General features: G+C 37.6%; 1 protein-coding gene across 3 annotated transcripts in view; it reads left to right on the top strand.

The window, feature by feature from the left end:
* LOC117293439 (ankyrin repeat domain-containing protein 10-like) overlaps positions 1–14,220 on the top strand; it is a 16,995-nt gene extending 2,775 nt beyond the window's left edge. Inside the window, exons 2-5 of one of the 3 annotated variants that reach the window (XM_033775773.1) lie at positions 702–854; positions 2,267–2,358; positions 3,300–3,532; positions 10,168–14,220. In XM_033775773.1, coding sequence (XP_033631664.1) covers positions 702–854; positions 2,267–2,358; positions 3,300–3,532; positions 10,168–10,574 — 885 coding nt within the window. In that variant the 3' untranslated portion in view covers positions 10,575–14,220. Of the gene's footprint in view, positions 1–701; positions 855–2,266; positions 2,359–3,299; positions 3,533–4,965; positions 5,864–8,329; positions 9,406–10,167 lie in introns of those variants that run through there. The other 2 variants (XM_033775772.1, XM_033775774.1) reach the window with 2 other exon arrangements.
* Positions 14,221–21,313: the final 7,093 nt, after the last annotated feature.

Genomic DNA, 21,313 nt, shown 5'->3' with positions numbered 1-21,313 from the left:
TTAACAAAAAGGGATATATCCCACTGAGTTTGAGGTAATTAGGTCTATTATTTCATATCAAATGAAAAAGTGACGCTATACGGAAACTTTTCATAAAGTGAAACTGAATGAAAGTATGAATAAATGAGGGTCAGTGAGACATAGCGTACTCAGAGCTCCGGGTGACGTCACCCGGCATTTCAGATCTCTGGCCTGCCAAGCTCTCCGGGATGACATAGCATGCTGTCCTTGCGGGCGTGAGTCTCCGGTGCACTGCCAGAGCTGTGTATTGCGGCTCTGTGCTCTGCTATACGATACCTCCCCCTACCGAGCGTATAAATCTTCGAGATCTGTTTTGTTATCGTACGAGTGCTTTTTCAACAGGCAACCCAAAACCCTCTTCTGGCTTTCGGAAGAACCTTCTTTGTAATTCCTCCAGGTTCTTCACCACACGATTTACTTGTGGGCACCGCCATGACAGCTGCGAGTGTAGAGCAAAACAGTCGGTCGACTCGGCACTGCATGCATTAAAATCGACTACTTTCGCTTGGTGTGCGCAGGCATGGCATGACGTAATACTACCGTATTTGGTAATCCGGAGCTCTGAGTATGCCTGAGCTCTGAGTCTGTCACACCGGGTTAACTAATCACAGCTTTGTTGCTTCATGTTATTGTTTGTTCCATATTAAAGGTTTTTCGTTTTTTGTTTTTTTCTCCAACAGTTGGGATGTTTGCAGTTGCTGGTCACTGCTGGGGTGAACTTTGATGTTGCAACCCAACGTTTCCATCAAACTCCAGCTCATGTTGCTGCTTTTGGTAATCAGCCCCATTGCCTGATGTGGTTAATCCGATCAGGGGCCAGTGTAAACGCACAGGTAAGGAGAACAGCAGGGGACTATGTTGACTGTTATTGACAAGACATGGAATGTATGCGATCGCTAACCATTTTTGCCATTTTGGAATGGAGGTAAATAATTTTGTGTACGTTTTTGCTCCCAAAATTGTAAACAGGATCAGTGCGTAGGACGCTGTCATCACTTCTACACTGCTTCCACTTTTGATAAATATCCCCATTTATTTCTTGTAAACATTCACTATAATTCTGACTTATTTGTCTGATGATTCAGAGATTGTTTATCAAAGACAATGGCTTGTTGATTTTTATGGAGTTGCTGTTCACAGAACTAACTGATCATTATTTTCTTGTTTTCTTGTTGTCATCTACTTTTGAATGCCATTTCTGTCTCCTGTTTACATTTAAGTGACACATCTTTTTCAGTGTTTAAAACCTTGTGCTTTCTTATTGCGTAACACTCCAAGGCCCAATCTCATAGAGGCCCAATCGGTCTCAAGTTGTACTTGTAACATGGTAACTTGGCTGGTAAGCTTGATTGTGTTATGCTTAGCTACTTTTTGTGCTTTTTCTATTAAATTTGGCCCTGTTCTTGTGTGATTACTCATGATGATATCAGCATTCACACTTGCCTGGCATAGACGTGTGTATTCTGTGCAGTGTGCATACTTTTTTTAATCCCATGAATTGACAACTTCCCCTACATACCTCTGTCATTGTTTATGTATTTTATGATGTTGCAGTGACACACTGAATGAGAGCAGATTCCGTTATAGCGTTATCTTTTTCAGTCTGTCATCGTGTCTCTTGGGGTGGGGATGTCCTTGATTAGTGATCTTACTCCCCTTGTATAATTCCAAACCATTTGTTACACTTTTGAACGATTAGTCTTTTGTAGTCATCAAGTAGGTACAGGTGCAGAGAGATCGGTGATGGTTTTGTGGTGATGGTGATTTATCTCCTATGATCAATCAAGTGTGTCATCCCCACTGCTGGGTCAAAGTTCAAACATAAAGTGTATAATTGTTTCATGCCCTCCACTTTCACTACAGTTTTTAAATTTTAGTAATTTTTCTTGAAATATATAATTGTGCTTACTTCACTTTTCACTGTAGTTTTAGATATTTGAAATATATATTTAAGCTTACTTTGCTTTTGTAATGTTCTATGTACTATAAAAATTGGTATCACTTTACGTCATTCTTTGATAGGCCTACTATTGAATTTATGCTTTGATTTAGGTTATAGGCGACTTGTTTTAAGTTGTTTGTACTAATATTTTTGTATTCTAGTCTAGTCTTAGGTGAAGTTATAAATTTGAAGTGCTTGAGGTTATTTTAAAGTAAGGTTAGTGTTGTATATATTTGTTATTGTTTTATGATTATTACCACTACAAACAATTGACTATTGTGTCTTAATTATCTATTGTTTCAGGATTACCTTGGTGAAACACCAACTCACAAAGCAGCCAGGTGTGGGGGCATAGAATGCCTCGGGATACTCAAAGCTAATGGGGCAATTTTCAGGTAACGTCTCATTTTAAAGAGCTGTATTTTTCTTTTGATTGAAAGTGTGCCATAGACTCTTTAATTTCATGCAAGAACAAAAAAACCTGTTCTTTGGCAAGTTTTCCAGATTAAGTGTTTTTTGGGCAATGTTGACCATGACAGGCATGGATTTCATCATTGATTGGGCAAGGTCATATTCCGTTTGAAACTTTTGAAGGGGCACCAAGGCCAAGACCAGGGGCAACCAAGAGGTCTTGTACTCTGTGTTATTCCAGGCATGTCATAAAGGCTGTCATACAAACCATGACAGCTACTTTCTCATGGTTTTAGCTTATAAACGTGGCTGAACTGCAAACAACCAGTGGGTATTTTTAAGGCCGGATCCGGATCGGCAACTACAGCTGAGCTACGGCTACGAACGTAGCTATCACTAAAATGTGTTGCTAGAGGCCTTCTACACTTCCAGGCATAATGATGTGGAAATGTAGCTGTAGCTGTATCTGTAGCTACCAATTCGAACGCAGCCTAAGTATCCCGTCTTAATTAACACCAGAACTCCTTTACAGAAAAGGATTTCTATTGAAAAGGCATTTTTATGCTAACAAGTTTTTGCTTACTTACTTAGATGCTTAGAACTGGGTGTCCCTTGGCCTCCTTGGAAAATCGTCCCCTTTCATGTCTATTTCTAGCTAAAATGCTCTGCCTCATGAAATGGAATGTTGGCATCGTCCTGAATTTGCGCCTTCCAGCGCAATGGTGGGCGTCCTCGCTGGCGTTGGGTAGCCTGTAGGCTGGCATTCGGATAACCTGGCCAAACCAGTTCAGGCGACATCTGGTCACTGTTATTGTTATCTGACAAAGTTCATCAAAAGAAAACCTGAAAATTTCACTGAAGCAAAATTTGTAATATTATAATTACAGTTAAAGTATCTAACAAATTTTTGTTATTCACTCAATAGAACAACTAACAACAATGGACATCTGCCAAAGGATCTTGCCTTATCCTGTAGCCACGAGCTATGCGCCCATTACATCCAGCAGGTAGATGGTGTCCCACGCTCCACTAATGGGTTCTCATCCGGTCATCTAGGTAGGAAACGAGGCACAGAGGATAGTACCAATGGGGACTTGAAAAAGGCCAGGACGGAAAATGGTGCATCTGCGTTTCAAGAAGACCTGAACGGAACAGAGAGTAAGGTTCCAAGATTTTTCTTGCATGTTTGAGACTTTTTAAGTCTTTAATGTACCCCTAAGTATGTTATTGTACCCATAAGTACTTCAATGTACCCCTAACTTCACTGTAAAATGTTAATTTCGAATGATGGTTTTGGGTAATAATGTTGTATTGTACTTTGTGGTAAACCAGACCCTTTGGCAAAAAGATACAGTACTTGTGTCCTTAAGCAAGGCACTTAACGAATAACCATTAATGCTGTATCCTTTTGGTGGGACATAAAACCGCTGGTCCTGTGTGTTGTGCAGTGCAAGTAAAAGAACCCCCAAGTGCCCTTATTGAAAAGAGAAGGGATCCGCCCTGGTTTAACTGGCTGCATATTGCGCCACAGCACATCGTACACTCTAACATGGTGAAGGAGTAGTCTCAAACCTCAAAACGTTGCTCTACAATACCTTGCTGGAAAATACTGAATGTTGAAGTGCTTTGAGCGTCACTGAATGAGTGATACGAGGGCCATAAGAAGCCACTATTATTACGACTAAGCCTCTTTAAGAATGAGGCCAGGAGCTGCTTACCCTATCCTCTTTTATTCATAGAGGCAACAGAAGCGCCTGAGGCCAAAAATGTGTCGCCTTGGTGCTTTTTTAACTACACTGCAGACTTGTATGCCCAAAATGATCGTTCAATCCCTGGAAAAAAGTTTTTTTTCCAGAATATTGTTTAAACTGGTGGGCATTCTGAACCTGATTTTGGAAGTTTTGAATTGAAAATTGTTCAAAACAAACGCCTCTGAATGTTTTGTACTGGGTGTTTTTTCCTTTGATTGGTTTTAAAGGCCCTACTGTGTGTAACCTATTAGGGCATTCTAAATGGTTTTATTTTCTTATTGCCGTGAATTTGATCTGAGGCTGAGTAAACTAAGTTTTGTTTGTTTGTTTTTGCTTTATGTATGCAATGCAATAAGCCTTTTCGAGGTATGGCAGACTTGATAGGAGTGTACTGTTTAGTTTGGGTGTATACACTTATCATATTTACCCAAACCTTTTAGTGTTGTAGCATTGTGTCCACGTGTATCTGCCCGTAATACGTTTGAACGGAACTCTGGAAAATCTCTTAGTGCAAAGTAAACCAAACTTTCATGAACTCTCTCTTTGCTCACTGACATGCTTTCTTAATTTAATTTCCTCAGCTTAAAACTTGTTTACTTTTATTTGAAAAATGGAGGCTACTGATTACTAATTGTCTCAGTTACTTGCAGTTTTAAATGCAACAATTACGTAGCTCCATTTTGTTCACCCTTTTTCCCTTTTTTCTGCTTGCGTGTTTGTTCTTTATAACAATCCGAGTTTGCTGTGCGACACGTTTCGGTATGGTGCATGTTGTGTCATTGAAACCTTTAAAAAAAGAAAGTCAAACAGCCTTTATACTTGACTTTTAATCCAAACAAGCTCGCCGATGGACTGTTCCGAAGGATATAACCCCAATGAAAGAGTTGGTAGCAACCTCCGCAGCTGATAAAATGGACATTGAGGATAGCGTTGCCATAGAAATGGAAGACATAAACAATGGGAAAGATTCAAGAGACGGAAAAGAGGAAGATCATCAAATGGAGGGAAAATGTTCAACGGCTGACACGGCAAATGCGTCTTCGCTTGAGGATGGGTGGCGATATCCATTGTTTTTTTAAACATTTGATGCAAAATGCATCAGTTTGGTTTCACTGAATACTTGGACGTCGATACTGACTTAAGGATGATGCAGGCCTGATACTTTATGGAGGCAATGAAGGTGATTTCCTCCATGCCCCCTGGCCAATGCCTTCATGCCCTGGAAATGCTCCAGACATTAAAATTTCCTCATAGGGTGCCTTTAACCAAGGAGAAAGGGCCTTGGTGCCTTTGACCTTTCAAAAACAAAGCATGATTGAGGAATGCCAAGGTCTTATACTTGGATGCACTGCAGGAAGTCACCTGTGACAATCCAATGTGGTGATGGACATCTTCTCATCTCACTGGACTTCAATGTTCGCTGTGCCACAAGTCTGTAATTTCCAGACCAGTTTGTGAAATCAAGCCCTGGTGTGTCTGCTGCTGCCATCTAGTGCCCAAACGTTGTCAAGTTGTTTCATCTTACATTTACATGTATCTCAATCTATATGCAATAATTTTGTTTTAGCCTGCATGACGGAACAAAAGTGCTTGTTCAAACCTATGATCTCTGGTTGGTTAATAAAAGGAGTGTACTCTAGTCATATATTGTAGCTTTATACATGTAGGTCATCATTGTACGTAGGTTGTCATGGTTGAGGGGTGCGTATTGAATACAAGTGTTGGTGGGTTAGTTATCAGGGCCCAGTAAGCTTGCCGTAAGCACATAATTCCATGCTTCTGTAAATTGGGCCCAGGTCGTGTGTCCGAAGCTACGATCATGACACCTGTGTCCTATTGGTCTTAACCACTGTGATTTACCATAATTGCTTCGCCTCACCCAGAGGTATAAATGGGTACCTGTGTGAGGGAAGTGGTTATATGTATGCTCCCCAGGGAGCTGAGAAAATAAAACAAATTTTATTGAGTGATAATAAACACTTGTTATTAAATGACAATAGGAGACATTTGTGTCGACTCTTGGCACACCAGCTCTGACAGCCAAATACTCTGTGATTAACTGATAAATGAAGAAGTTTGGCACTAACCAAAAACAAGTGTTGGTGTTGTTGAAACGCTGAGTGAAAAAAAAAAAAACATTGATGTCCCTTGAACTTAAAGTGTATCTTCCTTATGTAATAAATGATGGCGTTTGGCTGAGATTTGTGAGATATTATGTATGGACTATTTAAACATAATGATGAATACAAATTATGAAATTAATACTTGTAAAGTAGGATTTGAAACTTTGCATGGTGGAAGTTGAATTTGTAAGGTCTGCAGAAGCATATTATACGTAGTTTTCTCTTGAGAGTTGTGGTAGTTCTGAAAAGAACAGGTGTTGGTTCAACTCAACTACAGTCTCAACTCATGAGCACAAAATCAGTGGTTACGTAGCTGGTTAAATGCCAGTTAAAAAAACACAAGACCAGTAAAAATGTTCTCCAAGTGTTTCAGCTGAAAGTTCAGTGTTCGAAATATGGAATAGGAAACAAGCTGCTGGATTACTGAAATAACAAGACAACTGGTTTTGCTGGCTAGTCACTGAAATTGTTAAGGGCAAACCTTAAAGCCACTGGACACTATTGGTAATTCATTTATTTCTTTCAATGGTTTATTAAAAATCTGTTCAATTCGCTGCCAGCAGCAGAATTACATGAACAGTTACAAATTTAAAAATTTGGAGTAAAACGTTACATTACTATTTAAAATGGCCTAAATCTTACACAGAAAAACGGAGAGGAGAAGTACTGTTCACAGAAGTACTGTAATTACTCAAAGTAACTGTTAGCATCAAAACTTACGTGGTAACAAGCAATGGAGAGCTGTTGATAGTATAAATCAATGTGAGAAACGGCTCCTTCTGAAGCATCGTAGTTTTCAAGAAAGAAGTCATTTTCCACAAAAATATTTGAATTTGATTTTGAGACCTCAAAATTAGATATTTAGGTCCTGAAACCAAGCATCTGAAAGCACATAACATTTTTCCTTCATTATTATCTCGCAACTTTGACAACCAATTGAGCTCAAATTTTCACAGGTTTGTCATTTTGTGGATATATGTTGAGATACACCAAGTGGGAAGACTAGTCTTTGACAATAACCAAAGGTGTCCAGCGTCTTTAAAAATCATCTTCATCTTCAGAAGCCTTGTTTTATTTTCAAAGAAGTTTATGTAGTTTACTACATGTATATTACTTACTACAAACCTTATTAGATTAAATAATTGTTTTAAAAAAACTATACATTGATTCAGGTAACAATGAAACTTAAAGAAAATATACTGCCTTAAATTTACTCTTTAGCACAGCCTTGTTAGAAATGGTGTGAATTTTAAGTAAGAGAGTCGAGAGATTTGTATTCTACCTTTATGAAGTTGCTTCAGGGGATGTACTTTATATAAGTAGTACAGTTTATCGCCTCCTTGCCTTTTGGGTATCCTCTCTGCCCCTATACATAACCTTAAAGAGAATTTGATCGTTAGCACAGGATGCCCTTTGTTTTGTAAGGGCAAACTGTTGGGCAATTGGAGAGAAGTTCACAGAAAGTAACGTTTATAAAGACATGCTTAGACGAGTTGCAATACTCTTTCAAGGTAGCAGGACGAGTACACAGTATTGAATGTCAGTAAAATTAATTATCAAATGTTAAGGTGGATACTTTTCGAATAATAATAACCGTATTTATAACGCGCCTTTTGCCAAAGGATACAAAGCGCCAGGTATTATTACTGCAAGGAGTGGGGCGAATTTTGAGATATACGACCTAATCTTTAAGCACCATGTATTGGTTTACAAGGTGCTGTGGCGCAATATGCTGCCAATCCAGCCAGGAACACCGGGGCGAACCCCTTCTCTTTTCGATAATAACTGGGTTATTTTACATGCGTTTACACAACACACGGGACCAACGGCTTTATGTCCCATCCGAAGGACGAAGCAATGGTTATGTGCCTCCTTAAGGACACAAGTGTCACGGCTGGGGATTCGAACCCACACTCTGCTGATCAGAAACACTAGAGGTTGAATTTGGTGGTCTTAACCACTCAGCCACGACACTCCCACAAAGACACATAATAAGACCCATAATATGAGGAAAGTTTGTTTTCGTGCATCAAATCCTAATTTTTATCTTTAAATTTTTATCACATCGCCTTTGCCACCAGACATGGAAATGAATCTCGGCTCTGTTGAAGAAAGTTACAAAGCCCCCTGTGGTCAAGAGTCCTGGAGTAGTGGTCAACAGTCAAGCTTTGGTCAAGTATCCCGCTCTGGTCAAGAACTGTGTGTTGGTCAACAACTAGGATTTGGTGAACAGTCCCGCAATGGTCAACAACAGCCATACAATGGTCAACAGTTCCACCATGGTAGCAATGGTCAACAGTCCCACAATGGTAGCAATGGTCAACAGTCTCACAACGGCCAGCAGTCTTGCATGGATCAACAACTCAGTAATGGTCAAGAAGCCAACATTAGCCATCAACCTAGCCAATCTTGCAATGGTCAACAGTCTTATATTGGTCAGCAGGGGTCTTTGGATCCTCCTAATGTGGCTAGAAGTGGTCCTAGCAAAGGTCAAGCGAGGTCAGAATCAGGGGACTATCTCACTCATTGTCACATTCCCAAGCAGCTGAAATCTGCGAAGTGTCGAGCTCTTATGGGACATTACCTCTAAGAGGATCGGAGGATCAGCCTTGTCTGATCAATGGTCAGCAGAGTCAATGGTCATCGGAGTCAATGGTCATCATAGTCAACTCAATGGTCATCATAGTCAACTTAATGGTCATCATAGTCAACTTAATGGTCATCATAGTCAACTCAATGGTCATCATAGTCAACTCAATGGTCATCAAGTCAATGGTTGTCAGAGTCAACGATCACATGTTTTATTGCAAGTGTCAGGTGTGTACTTGGGCCAATGGTCAGTAGCCTTTTTGTCAAGGCCTTTCGTGGCTTGGACAGCTTCGTAGAGCTGCGGTCCTAAGTGACTGGAACAGGAGACCACCCACACAAGTGGCAAAGACACGAGGGCCTTTGATAACTTGTTTTGCGGTTTTTTGATGAATTATTCATAGAGTATGAAGCTTGCATTAATGTATGCTGACCCGCTTACCCCTTTCGCTTCTGATTGGTTTGGACTTAGACTACCCTTCTAGGTAGCAGGCATGCAAATTTTCCTCGGATCAGTTGATTTCCGCTTTTTTAAATCTTGGTTTTACCATTCAAAATTTAAAAACAGCATTGACATTTGGTAATTTCCTTGTTTTTTGGTGAAGTTACAGTTGCATGCCTAAGGTAGCAAATGTCAAGATTTAAAGAAACACATAAGAAACCGCAAACAAATTGAAAAAGGCCCTCGTGGCTTTGCCTCTCGTGTGTGTGGTCTCCCCTTCCAGTCGCTTGGGACTGCGACTCTACGGAGCTGTCCAAGCAATGAAAGCCTTGACAAAAGGCTAATGGTCAGTGGTACTTCTGCTGCACAGGGTTCAAAATTGCCATGGTTTTCTTCATGATCCCTAAAGATGGAAAGTCTCCCTCTCTCTTTCTTTTTGCAACATTCAATCATCTGAAGGGAGTTGTAATTGTGTCAGTATACATTGCTGCAGTTGGAGTTCCCCTCGCGTGAAATGTTGAGATTTTCATCCCACTACCTCTGTTTACAACTTTTTTATCATTGCACTTGGCCTAACCATGGCCTAACTGAGGTAACTAGCAAATGTCAGGTCATTTCCTGTAACAAATGACATTGGCTGTGTGCTCCTCCTTGTATTGACTAATCCTAAGGATCATACCTGTACTCTCAGGCACCTCATCTCATGCACCTTTCATTTTCATATAACTATATTAATTGATTTGTTTTTCCACTCTAGCTAAATCAAGCTTGTGCCTGGATGAAATGATCCCTGTACATAACAAACACTTTCATAAATGTTAGAATGCTACGTAAGATCTAGCCTTACAACACAACATTCTCATCACACGACTTTATTGGCTCTTCTTACAGATTCTCCATCTCACAACGGTTTATCTGTAGATTGCCCCGCCCCACATCATCCCAACTGCAGCAATGGCACCCAAGACACGCCCACTCCTTCTTGCATGAACCTACTACCCCGCCCACAAGAAACCACCCCTAGGACATTACAGGCAAGTGAGATTGTCTCTTTGCACGATTTAAGACCGATGGAGTATGAGCACGATCAAAGTTCTAGAATGGAAACGGATATCGGTCAAGAGAACGTTCAGTCAAATAAGATTGACCTATCTGGTCATCTTAGCGGTGTTGTTAACGGACAAAGAGAGCACTCCGGGAGTGAGCTCGAACACAACGCCACAATCAATCAGGAAGTAGACTATAATAGACTCTGTGATTCAATTTACACCACCGTCAACTACTGCCATTTCTTTTGATCCCAAAATCAACACCCGATTGTGTTTTTATTTATAGCCAGAGGTTCTAAATATCTCGTTACCTAGATACTTGGCTGGCAGTGTGGTTGCTACGGCAACCTGGTTCCCAAGCAACACATCATGAAAGAGTTTTATTCTGTTTGAAAAGGAGAACCTTGGAATAGTGAAGTTGACGTGCGGAAAGATTGATAAATGACTTGGAAGGAATTGGTGAAATTGAGCAATGATGGTTGTTTATTTTTTATTGAAGGGTTTAGGAGCTTCATTGGTCTGGGAATAGTCAGTCCTTATTGCCAAGAAAGATGATTAGACAGTGAAGAGCTGATATTCAGTTGTTTTTCCCTTCGTTCTTGACTGAATAAGTTCACTATTACTTTCTCGGCCTCGACTTCAATCTAAAACGATATTGATGAAACTGATTTTAGAATAACTTGACGGAATTAGTGGAAGGTTTCTTTATGAATCTCGCAAGAAGTGGTGTTATTATTTGCGTCACAATATGTTTCTTCATGAAGTGTGAACTTCGTTTGAGGAATCAATCAAAGACGAGTGCTAATTACAACATGAGATGTGGTAACCTTACCCTTTTTTTTTTCTCTCCTGCAAAGTACATTTCAATTTTATGTATGGTGCTGTTAAACAGATACTTTGACTTCTACTTTTGAGCCGTTTTTGTTTTAAAAGGTCTAAAATGTTTTATGATTTGTGCGAATGCTGCATCAACTTTTGTTGGTTTTTGAAACAATCAAATTAGAACCAAAAAAAAATCAAATATTATCATGGTTAAATTATAAATTATGCATTTTGTTTTTTTTGCTTTTTCTACATTCACCTTAAAGGCTATTTTGTTAGTAAGCTGAGCTGCAATTGTTGAATATGTATTTAAGTTTTGTTTGCTGTGAATATTTTGTTTAAAGTACCATATGGTACAGTACATTTGTTTTATCTCCACAATTTCTAAGTTATTAGATTTATCTTGAGAATCCCTGAAATGTAGTTGAATGCTGGTAGTTCATCTTTTTAAGTTTGTGTTTAGAATCTTCGCACGAAAGTAGTTTGGAAAAAGAGTATGTAAATTTTATTTCTAGAAGAATATATTTAAAATAGTTTTGAAGTTTTATTAGAAATATTTTTGGTTGCTGTGTCACATAGCCGATAATAGCCAATAGCCAATAAGTTGTAGTTCTTATTATGCTTTCAGCATACATGTACAGAAGCAATTACAGTTCGATTCCCCAGCTCTTTTTGAAGAGCTCCCCTCGTTTCGAAGTCAAGTCGACTCTCATTAGAAAAAAATAGCCTGGACTGGGCACCTCTTTGTAACAGTAACTTTGTTATAATAATGGATAGGTTTGCGGTAACACCATGTAATGACTACCTCTAATGAGAACAGTAAAACAAAAAAAACACAAAGCAGAAATGAGATTGAGTACTTAAGATTGTACTCTATATAAGCACAACCTAGAACAGTGGATTTATAACGGGCTCTTTTTATAAGCAAGGGTTGACCATAACTTTTGAGTCAATCATACTATAAAAAGAAACTGGGGTGTTAAAATAGATACCATGGATGTTGTCACATCAAGATACCGCACAGAGAATCAACATTAACATTATAAAGATGTTAAAATAACAAATTATAAAGATGTTAAAATAACACAATGTAAGTGTGTTGGTAGAAACATTGGTGTTATTTAAAAACCCTTTGGTGTAAATTCAAATTTTTTTTCCTGCTATCTATATGTGGCATTAAGCGATATCAATTTTAACACCCCAGTTTTTGCAGTGTATGCCTCTGTCTTGACAACTTTTGATAACAGTTCAATATCAATGCGCACAACACTCGGAGCTCTTATCACATTTGAATATTCTTCTTTGTACACTGCATAATATTGAAAGTGAATGGGCAGCTTCACTAAGTGAAATTTGGTTTTACAAGTATGATTTTTGTCTTTAAAAAAGCTTGGTTAATAAATTTATTTGAAATAGAAGCATGTGCATTAATATTCATAGCTTTATAACTTTTAAGATGGATTAGTTGTTTTTATATTAATTTACAATTTTGCAAAAAGAAAATCATTTTGTGTTTCAGTGTTTTGACTGAAAATATTTTGCTTTTGTTTAAAAATGTGCCATGAGTTCTAGTTTGAAGAACATCTTGAAGATGACTGCCAAGAATATTGCTTTAATAGGTGGAAATTTGCATCGGTGATAAAGAATGAATATTCATTTTGGTTTTACCCATATCGCTATTGACATATTTATAAGTAAACAAATTTACTTGACAACTTTATCATAAAGCTTGCATGAAATGCGCTGTGTTAAAATGGTTGAATTCATTCAATGGGCAAATATAAAAATGCTCTAAAAAAGAAGAAAATTATATCAAAAAGCAACATGGAGTTGGAAATGACCTGAAACTGTATGATAAAAGTTGAAGAGGTTGAAAGATGTTTATCTCTGTGGCTGTACAAGTTAAAACATTTTGCGCAACTTGATTGCCATTTGAGGAAGAGTTGGGTTTGGGTTGGATTTATCGGAATGTGTACAGGTTCTGGAAAGATGTAATTTTACCTCAGATCTTTAGTAACTTTTTTCTTCTCAGTTTCTAGTTGTAAGATATAGATGTTAAAAAGGTTATAACAATTATATTTTTTATATCTCAGATTTATTGCAGCTTACAAAATTCACAAACTTCAGAATGACTTTATACGTATAACTTCTTGTTGAATATATGTGTCATTTTGAAGATACTGAACTACTTGTTTACTTGTTTACTACCACCTGTTTACTTGTTGTCCCTAATCAGTAGCCCATATGCACAAGCGCCATGTTAGAATTACACATCAGTACATCTTGGGAACCACTTTAAAATGTATACAAGATGCCAAGATTGACACATGATGGACTATTGACCCCTTGCATACGCGTCACACGCGGTGACCGATGCCACGCTCACCATGGTGGTGGGGTTTACGTGTATTAACGCCGCGTCGCCTAAAATGAGCACTTCAATGCATAACGCACAGCTCAGAGTTATATATATATGAAAATGCACAGTGACATTGCCCACCAGTGTGGCGCATTCAAGATTTTCTGATGATGACGTCGGGTGAAATGGGTCAATAGTTAACATGTAACTATTTCAGATGCTATAGACCTAAAGATCCAATGTTGATTGTGCTGGTTGTCATAGTTAGTGGAATGTTAGCAAAACATTTAATCATGTTAGCTTTCAATTAACTAAAAAACCACTTCCAAGATTCATTTCTATGTTTCCAACAAATTCAACACATTTTTTGAATAGTTGTGTAACATTTTTACCAACCATGGCCATCTGGTTTTGATTTGCATTCATGGCTTACCATAGTTTTCCAACCTGGGTTGGCAAAAACTTAGGCTGTGACATTGCGATAAAAAGGTCTATAGAAACACCAAGCTTCCAAGTTAGTCAGATGCCATGCTTTAGTTGTAATGGCAGGTGCTACAATAGTTTTGTACTGCATTGTTTCAAAATCAGCACGCCTTGATTGACTGGCTACAGGTGCGTTCGTTAGCTTCCCTGTGTTTACCCTGCGGTGCTCACTCGGGTGAGCCCCTGACAAGAGCTTAACGAACGATCACTCACCGCTCTCGTAGTGACATCATGCACCTGGGGCCAGCCTCCAAGTGACCTACTCCACAAGCAGGGCACTGGGGGCTGACCCGGGTGAGCCCCTGGAATGACGTCAAAGCTATTCGAACGCACCGGGGGCAGACCGGAGTCGACCCAGGGAAGCTAAACGAACGCACCCTTTGCTTGGACTCGGTTTCCAACCAGAATCCTTTGCGTGTTGATCATGCGTATTGCGACGTGCGTATGGGCTATTCCTATTGTTCATCTATCTTAAGAGTAATTGGATGTTACTTGGAGTAAAATAAACGCAGTATTTGGTATAAAATCAGGCTTAGATCCCCCAATAGAGTAAGGGCTTTTAAGGCTGGTTTGTAGTCGCTCGCGCGATGGTCGTGCGATGGTCGTGCGATGGTCGCGCGATGGAAATCTTACAAGCGACACAGTTTATAGTAGTAGCTGAGGCCATAAAACTGTGTCTTTTTTTTTTATTTCATGTCGAGATTTCCATCGCCCGACCATCGCGTGGCCAACTATAAACCGGCCTTTATATCTTTGTGTACAGGGTTCCTCATAAATTTCTTGTATTTTTGTTGGTGACATTAAAAATCCAATAATTTTGAACTCATTTACAAAGGCAGGCATTTTGATATTTTTTATTGGTTCATTAAAAACATTTCAAAAGTCCCGCCAGAGGTCGGATTGAATTTGAATTACAATTATAGAAAATTTTGAAAATATTGTGAACAATCTCAAACTAGTTAACAAAATCAAAGTTGCCAAATATGAATCCATTATATCAGAATTAATTTGAGAATTATTTTTTAATTATGTATCAACATACTGTAAGCTATTTCATTGAGGATTTGTTCGTTGTTTTTTTGTGTGTGTGTATCAATGTTTGTATATAAATTTATATTATGTTCTGGAAACAGGCATTTTCTGCGACAAGACAGATAGATGTCTTAAGTCGCAGCCTTGCAGGCGTACCGTCCCCTCGTTAACAATCGATGGCAACTAAGCAACCACCATCTGGTTCTTCCTGTGTAATCGCACAGATTAACCAACGACTCTCATTCTGTCTGAAATCAAACACCCAGTTTCTAGTTTCGGAGAAACTCTATTTGGGATGTGATTCATGTCTGAGAGATCAACTTTTTTAAACCGTCCTGCCATCGATACAAATATTGAAGAAGAAAAAAGACAATCAGAAAGTGCATTGAACCACTGGATATTGAGTCAGCTACAGAAAATCAAAATTTTATAAAGCATCTGTCTTTGCTTTAAACTTTAAAGTGAAATTTGAAAGGATTCTCTTTTCAAGAAATGCATTAATCTACAGAAATTTCATCTTATGTGTTTCTCACAATTTTTACCTACATGGTTGCCTTATTTGCTTTTGGGGACAGCCATCCTTTTTTTTTTTTTTGACAGATTCTGTCATCAGTTGACAGTCATCCTTGGTGTGACAGCAACTAAAAGTTTTTCTTGTGGTTTCAAATTGTTTATGGTTTTTGAGCTATCATCCCCTAACCAAATAGGTTATCTAGTTTGCATATTTTATTTGACTCCTTATCCATGGTTCATAAAGCACATTGGCCGTCCCTAATCATATATGTTGTAAATTTAACTGCTTAATTGTGTAGTTTCTTTTGCTGTCTCTTGTTCTAAAGACTCTTGGTATTGTCTTCTTCTTTTTTTGTAGAGAAATACAACACAAACTTCCTTTAAGCTGTAATAAAAAAAAAAACTTTCTCAACTACTTCTGTGTAAAATTTTGAAATAGTGAGGCTAGATTACAAGTTGCATTCTACTTGATTTATTTACTGAGATTAATATACAGAATCTTTGAATGGTTCTTCCTAAAGAGTTTATTGTATAAGGAATACATGGAATTTTAAAGATTGGAGAAAGGTTTTGGAAGATTGTCAGAAATGTTATCAGCTTTTGGTGTATTTAAACAATTGTTACATTGCATGGTACAAAATGTATACAGAGCAAGATGATAAAGAAACATGGTTTGTGGTGCTCCGAGAAACAAATTGTATCTTAATGTTATTTTGGTAGTGATTGAAATTAGAGTTGGAATAGTGAAATCTAGTTCATTTAGTTTATTCGATTCCACATCCTTGCAGTGACCATACATACTTATCGCAAAAATACCTTATGATGTAAAGAGCTTTAAAATAAGCAATCAGATTTTTGTTTTAAAGGTGGCAACTTTGAAGTGTATGTTATTATTAGGATACATACTTGGTGCTTGTACTTAATCATTGAGATAAAGTTACTCTGAGTTTTATGTCACATTTTGTAAACAGGGTGTGAAGATGTGGTTGAAAATTGAAATATGTGTGACCCTCAAAACCAGGCATGAAACTTTTCAGCTGTGCCATGCGGAAATTGAACAAGGGAAAACACAGTGTATTGTCTGGGCTGTTTGTTTTGGGGAACTGTCTGGGTGTTTTTTCTTCTAATGAACTGTAGTTGCATGAAGGCATTTCAATTGATCAAGGGTTTTTGGTTACCGAGCTGTGCTTTTTGCAGTTGATTCATCAAAAGTTCTGTACAATTGTGTTTGTCTAAAGCCAATATACTTCCAAATGAGCATAACCATGACAGAATACAGATTTGAAAAAAGGTACCACACTGTTCTGAGCCAGTCAGAGAGTTGCGACAACTTGCGGTTATAAGCCAGTTTCGGTCCTAATAACTGCGTGTGCGCCATAGAGTTATAACTCTATGGTGTGCGCTCACAGTGTGCTAGACTAGACTGTAAGATGGGTTGCGCTAATGTTTGATCAAAAATTGTGTCCAGTGGCCAAAGAGAAGTGGTCCCTCCATATCTAAATTTCATAAAGCTGTTGAGCAGAAAATACTGCTTGAAAAAACTTCTTTGGTGAGCCATTTGAATTATGTGGGACACGCCAGTCACAACAATGTCAACTTAATTAAACTATTTAATTTTGGCTGGTAACCTGTTTTTTTTTTTTTTTTTAATACAGCAATGAAAGCTTCTCTGTGTTTACATGCTTGTTTAAATGGGGCCCATTTCGCAATTCTCTCTGTATGAATTCAGAAGGTTTTGGGATCTCCTCAATAGGAAAGGTTTATTTATTAATTTCATTCATAATGAAAATTATGAGAACAAAGCTTAACCACAGGGTAGCTTTGCAGAGGTGTTTGAATGTTTTAAATTGAACATTTTGTATAAGGTTTTGTACAGAAATTACATTCCTTGATTAATAAAAAAAAACGTGTTGTAGAATTTCAAACTGGAATTCTTTGCCTGTATTCTTCAAAATTTAATCTGATAGGTCTATAACCGATGTTTCTTTCCTTCGAAAAAATCCCAGCAACATTGTTAGTAAACAGCCTAGCCCACCTTGTTGAGCTGAAATGGCTCTCTTTTAACATCGGTCTCGTGACAGTCGCCATTACTGACTGTGATGAGACCATGGTGACTGATGAGATCGATGTTAAAACCGCTCAGCGACAGCTCAGCGAGGTGGCTATAAACAGCCTGGGACAAGTCTAATAATGCAAAAGCGTATCACATGTACATGTAGGTCAGTCTTTGCACTTAACAACACATATCCTACTACATGTACATGTATTTTCCAAGGGCCAAATAACATGCATGTAATCTTAAATTGATGTGAAGAATGAGTGAATGATGTGGCATTTGAACCAGCGCCATCTTTGATTAGAATTAGAAGGTCTGCCATGTCAGTTTTTGGTGTGGTAATTTATACCATCTCTAACAGTTTGAGTTATTCACGATTCTTATGAGACTTGACTGGAAGTTCTTGCAGTTTCAATTTTCCAGCAGTGCCCTCTATAAAAAAAAAAAAAGGTGCCCCGGTTTGCCCCCCCCCTCAATATTGTTGACCATAGTTTCATAGTCGACTGCACACAGGACTAAAAACAGCCGCTTTGGCCTATCGCCCACCTTGTTAGGCTGTTGGCCCTCTTTAAAAGTGGGCTATAGGCCTACCTGGGCAAACAGGGCTAACATTATCTCAGACCAAATAGTTTGGTGATGATTGACCATATTATAATTGAGTGTATAAGTTGCCTTAAGAAGGCCTCAGGGAACAATATTTGATAACTCACAAGCAACACTCTCAATAAACTCACAAAAACACAACATTTCATGATTAATATATGGCATAGATTTATTTGTTTATATACACATAGAGTAGACTACATAAAATGTGTTTGCTTGCAGTTTAAACCAAGATGGCTATATATAGTGAGTCAAACCATTACTTAAATTATTTATTATTTAGTAGTTCTGTAAACAAACTGTCTCTACCTACATGAAATAAGATTATTTAAGGAACTACAACTCATTCAAGGTGTGCCGTTTTTTTTTTACACAGTTTACATTATTTTTTCATCTTTGTTTAACATGATTGTTGTCATGAAACAAAAGCAATATATTTGTTAATGTACATTATTTTACACTATTATCTGATTTAAGTCAATTCTGTGAGGAAAGAATTCATTTCAGAAAGCCACAAGGATTTTATTAATTTCTTACAAAGTTTTGTTAGCCGAATGAGACTTAATTTATTGTATCCAAAGAATCAGTATTTTTCCCCTCGCTTTAAAGAATATTCTTTTTGAAATGAAGGCATTATTGAAATCCCATCCTGTTGTTTTGTGATTTCTGACACTTTTGCTTTTTACACAGACAGTCAAATTTGTCATAAAGGGAGTTAAACTGAATCTGCCGATAGTCCCTTATTAGGGTGTGGCCATCTTGATTTTACTTCATTTCAACTCATTGTAACCAAACTGAGGCCGGGCGTAAAAAAAGTATGGTGCCATGTTTGCGCAATGAAGTTAGCATTCATTACTGTTATGGAAACAGGGAACATGACCAAGATGGAGACAAACGCATTTCAGACGCATTTCAGTGTTTCATTGAATTCAACTCAACACAAAGTAAACTTCTCATTTCATCATACACAAATATTTTTAAAATGTTGGGATCATTCAAGGGTGTAGGTCTTTTTATCATAACGACTCGATGGTGAGTTTTTTTCTGCCCAACCTTAAATAGCAACTAAAATGAATTCTTTCCCACTCCCGAACAAACAATTACACTATATCTACCGTTACATAAATCTCTTATAATTATCCGATTACGAGAACAACCTACCTGGCACATACACCATAACATGTTCTCACACAAACCACCCATACCCACACACACATACGTATTCCAGTTATATAAACGGGGAATAAATCTAGTACAAAAATATTGCATACCTTGGAGAACTAACTTACTGACAGTAACTCTTCTCAGGTTTTGGGTAATAACAACTTATCTTCTTTTTTTTTGATATTTTAAACACACTACTTTGAAGTGAAAGGTTTCCAGGGATGAGATTTATCAGACTTTGACCTGAATTCAGACTTTTTAAGTCAGCCTGGTGAAGAAATTCTTTTTCCATATTATAACAAAATCATGCTCTTTGATCTACTTCTCTAATGCTGAGAATCGTAAAAGCTCAGTGGAATCTATAACTCCAGGGGTAACCAAAAGGTGAAGAAGCCATAATTTCAACATACATCAGCAGAATTTGTTTCCTACATGTGTGGTTTCAGACCTTTTTGTGAGCAATGGCTCTCATCCCAGGTTTCTCATTATGTTTTGTGCATCAAAAGCTGCTGTAGGCTTCTACCCAAAAGTTACTAGTCCCTTTAAACTATGTTTAATGAGGAATGCATCTGGGATTTTCTAAAGACTTCTTGAAATTGGATCACAATCTCATGAGCATGTCCCTTATTAGAAGAATAAAGTCCATGATTATTTTTTTTTTTTTTTTTACTCGTACAATGATGTGTGTTAGCACTGTATAGGCCTACTCAGTCCTTTCCCCGAGTCCTGTGAACAAATATCACAGGCATATTACTCGAGTTGGATTCGAACCAACAATCCTTACCAACTAAACTGCCGAGATTGCCCGGTAGGTAGAGGCAGTTCGAGGCAGTCCATAATGATTTGAATCTTATTCTAAAAAAGAAAAATACAAAATATCACAACCCATCCTGATTGTTTGAATCTAATCACTTATCATTCAGGGTTTACTGACCAGTTCGAAACAGTATTATTCAAATCGGGATTAAATGGTCAAAAATACGCCAACCTGCATAATGGCAGCAGTAATTAATTGTTATTAAAAAGAATTTGTTTACCATAATATAATATTCTTTACAGTGCACTACCATACACACAACACATTTATACACCCTTTATTTTCAAAATGTAACTATTGCTTTGTACAATTGAATCATTTTACATAGATTCATAAATACTTTTTTACCCCTTACACACTTTTTTCTGTTTAATGTTTTTCTTTAGCAGAAAATTTAGAACATATTAGTACAATATTAAGTTTTTTTCCTGAAGTCAACTGGATTATTAATTTTCAGATGCAGAACAACTATTTACCTGAATTCTTGGTCAATTTCAGATACTTATAAAAACTTTTGTTTAATGTAAGGTTTGTTCAGAGAAAATCCATTTCAGATGCAAATGTTAAACATAATGTTGATGTTCATTTTTTTTCTTCTTTTTTACTTGAAAGTGCCATTTTTTTAAATGTGGTATTGTGATGAGTAATTCCGCACCTTCTATCAAATTCATTCAACAATCGTTCAGGATCAGAAACAAAAACTCTACAAGAGTTCAAAGTGATGACATGTTTTTATGTCATTATTGTTTTAGGCCTACCTTCTTTGCAATACCCTCATAAAAAATGAAGATCCTGGTTTTATCAAATAACTTAAGCTGTCGTAGTCACTCCATACCAATAAAAAAAGCTTTTACTCTAATCAACGTCTTGTTTTATAAAAGGGGCGGGTATAAATAGCAGCATGTCAATGGAGTGATAGTTGAACCCACAGTATTGTGAAAGAAAGAAAATGTTCCCATTTATAAATCTATTTGATAAACCTGATACCCAAGGACAGAGAAAATTGTTTCTATATTGTCAAGTTGGTAAACTGATTTGAGTTATGAAACTACTCTCTAAATGCAAAAGAGTGAAAAAGCACTCTTTGAATAGCCATATGAGGGACAACTATTTTTTCGAGTGGTCTTCCACTCTTTTAG

This window comes from Asterias rubens, chromosome 8 (assembly GCF_902459465.1).
Source record: "Asterias rubens chromosome 8, eAstRub1.3, whole genome shotgun sequence".
Taxonomy (NCBI): Eukaryota; Metazoa; Echinodermata; class Asteroidea; order Forcipulatida; family Asteriidae; genus Asterias; species Asterias rubens.
This window is presented reverse-complemented; position numbering and strand designations above follow the sequence as displayed.